General features: G+C 42.3%; 1 protein-coding gene across 1 annotated transcript; it reads left to right on the plus strand.

Annotated features, from left to right (window-relative positions):
- The first annotated feature begins 1,634 nt into the window (after nt 1-1,634).
- Nucleotides 1,635-2,908, plus strand: LOC131251947 (tryptamine hydroxycinnamoyltransferase 1-like). Its single transcript, XM_058252930.1, has 2 exons — nt 1,635-2,155; nt 2,302-2,908. The coding sequence occupies exons 1-2, from the start codon at nt 1,635-1,637 to the stop codon at nt 2,906-2,908; spliced, it is 1,128 nt and encodes a 375-aa protein (XP_058108913.1).
- Nucleotides 2,909-3,150: the final 242 nt, after the last annotated feature.

Raw genomic sequence — 3,150 nt, forward strand, 5'->3', positions numbered from 1 at the left:
CCAAGAGGCCACCCTTGAAATATTTGAAAAGTTGAATCTCTTTAAATAATTTGACCAAACTTCGAGGTTAGTATGGCCAATCTCCCAAATACTAATAAAGCATTTAATCCCTTGACGTTTTGAAAAGTGACAGTACTGATTGGTTGTACTGAAGTCACAACCAATTCCTAAACCTCCTCTTATTAGTCCACATCACCGGTTTAGTAATAGATATGCTGAGCTTAATAAGCTTCTTTCATTTTGAACTTTGGACATCCTTCAATTTTATGATCATGCCCTAAAATGAGATGACAAAACAAATAGACCGCTTGTGTTTTATCCATATTGTTCATTTAGTTTTTCAAGCTTATTTTAGTACATGAGCCCAAAAATGAAGTGGATCAAAAGCTCAGGTTAACCACACAGTGGGGAGTGAATTCTTAACTTTGAAATCTTTTGGCCCCACAGAAGTTTTGGATTAAGTTCATATTTTTGAGTTATGCAACATAAGTAATAGATTGGATGGCAAAGAAACATTATAGTAGGTCCTAGGAAGTTTTTAACCGTGGGAGTTCAATCACCACTGTCTCCGGCTGGTGAGGTCCACCTGACATTAAGATCTGCCTTCTGTTTTTAAGGACTAAATTCCCTTTTTTAATTTAATTTTTTTAAAAAAAAAGATTTAATTATATTCCAGATGGAGCAACTTTAGAATTACAATTCTGGCCAGACCTCAACAACAAAAAGGAGAGGAGGAGCCTACTTATCTTATCCTTAGAATCTAGTGTCATGAGTTGGAGGCGTGTTTCTGATAAATCCCAGGCCTTTTCGGTCTGAAACCAACTCCACGTACCTCACATTTTAGGCTCCAATACTAAAATGAGCTACCAAAATAGATGGCAGCATATATAACATACATTATGGTGGTGCCAATAGAGCTTTGACACCAGCTTGCTGACTGGTGGTGGGACAGCACTCAAACGGCAAAACGGACGCCCTAAAGTTGAGTTGGGAGTACCCAATCCAGACAGAGAAGAAATTTTGATGTGTGGAACTTCAGTGGGCCTCACTATTATGTACGATGTATGTGATAGATCCACACCGTCCATCCATTTTTCTAGATCATTTTAGGGCATGACCCAAAAAAGAGGCACATGCAAAGATCAAGTGGATCACCAAACCACAGTAAACAGTTGGAATTAGATGTCTACTCTTGAAAACTTCTTCGGGCTAAACAAGGCTCGGATTATGCTGATATTTACGTTAAGGTAGGCCCTTGAAAGTTTTCAACGGTGGTATTCGTTCAATGCCCGCTTCTTTATGTGTTGTGGTAAAAAGCAAGGTAGGAACCTGTTTTCTGCTAAAAACAACAGCATGCGTCAAAAACCACCAGAACAGTATTTAAGCGGTTTCGCCGCGTGAGTCTGTATGGATTCATTATCCTCGTCAATTTTAACTGGAGGAGGTGTGCAGCACGTTTTTTTTTTTTGTTTTTTGTTTTTTTTTTTTTTTTTTAAAAATAAAAATTAAAATTAAAAATTAAAAATTAAAAAAAAAAAAAAAAAAAAGCTAGAGGGAGAGCCTCAGGATGCCCATAAAATGCTGAGAGAGTCCGTCCTCGCAAAGCAAAACAAAGAAAGCTGACCACCTCAAAAATGGAAGTTCATGTAGTGAGTTCTACAGTCATTCCCCAGAGCCTACCTCCCACCGAAACTACCAAAATACCCCTCACCGTCTTTGACATGGTCATACCAAACATGCATGAAGCCGTGTTATACGCCTTCATGCCGCCGACACCAACAAACACCACTTTGAAAGATGGCTTAATGAAAGCTCTAAAGCTCTTTCCTACTCTAGCAGGCCATCTCTCGGAGAACAATGATCGTCGCCGTCCATATGTTTCAGTTGGAGGCAATGGTGGAGGTGTTCTGATAGTAGAGACGAATGTAGCATTGGAATTACTAGATATTTTGCCACTCGAACCATCACCAAAGCTATTGCAGTTGCACCCTCAAACCGACGTAGCCCAGCACTTACTCCAAATCCAGTTCAACCGCTTTTCTTGCGGTGGCCTAGTGATTGGAATAACGAACCACCATCGAGTGGCTGATGGTAAATCAATGAGCTCCTTCTTTGTTACGTGGGCGAAGTTGGTTCGTGGGCTCCACATAGACAGGTTTCCAGTCTATGATCGAACCATGCTAAAACCTCGGGACCCACCGAGATGTGATCATGACCATTGGGGGATTGACTTTCACCACCATCTTCTCTTCCTTCTCCCCTTAAATCTAACAAAGTACGTAACGTGGTGGTCCACTACAGTGTGGATTTCATATCAAAGATCAAGGCTCAAATGCCACGTAAACATTCTACGTTCGAGATTTTAGCGGCCCACCTTTGGAAGAAGGTAACAAGGGCTCGTGGCCTTGATCTTGATACGCTTACTGAGATGAGTGTGGCCGTGAATGGACGGTCAAGATTGCGGCCAGCTGTACCATCGGAGTACTTCGGCAACATGGTCCTCAACACCATCCCAAGAGCGCGAGTGAAGGAGCTGAATGAAGGGAGCGTCGCGGATGTGGCGCGATTAGTGCATGATGCAGTGGGACGGATCGGGAACGGGTATATCCGGTCATTGATCGATTTCTGGGAGATCAACGGTGGGGATGAGTTGGTGTCCCTTGCAGATGTTGAGGGGCCCGTTTTGTGCCCTAATCTGGAAATTGATAGCTGGTTAGGGCTTCCTTTCCATGAAGTGGATTTTGGGGCTGAAGGTAGCTTATGTGGTTTTCTTCCTTCATGGGTCCCAGTAAAAGGTCTGGTGATCTTGAAACCGAATGTGGTTGGCAAAGGTGGTGTGGATGCTGTGGTCGCTCTGTTCGAAGACCATGCACGGCACTTCAAGCAGATCTCTCATTCCTTAGATTAGTTTGTAGATACAACGTACACGTGTGTGAGATCCTAGCCGTTCATCAGACTTTTCACACTGTTTATATGCGTTGCCTAAAATATCATGCTAGTTCAATCATCAGGTCAGCCGCATATGTGCAAAGTAATTGGACGTCTCAGTGAATTTTACGATGTGTGGTCGACGTGATTATCTGATTAGCCCAAATTTTGAGATGGGGCATTTATCAGTGTGATCATCTATCTGATAAGTGGCTTGGATTT

This window comes from Magnolia sinica, chromosome 7 (genome assembly GCF_029962835.1).
Source record: "Magnolia sinica isolate HGM2019 chromosome 7, MsV1, whole genome shotgun sequence".
Taxonomy (NCBI): domain Eukaryota; kingdom Viridiplantae; phylum Streptophyta; class Magnoliopsida; order Magnoliales; family Magnoliaceae; genus Magnolia; species Magnolia sinica.

What these genes read in the sequence shown, in the direction of transcription:
- LOC131251947 (XM_058252930.1), top strand. Translation starts at nt 1,635, where the DNA reads ATGGAAGTTCATGTAGTGAGTTCTACAGTCATTCCCCAGAGCCTACCT. An exon ending in CGTGGGCTCCACATAGACAG is followed by an intron (nt 2,156 to 2,301) that starts GTTTCCAGTCTA and finishes GGTCCACTACAG; the next exon opens with TGTGGATTTCATATCAAAGA.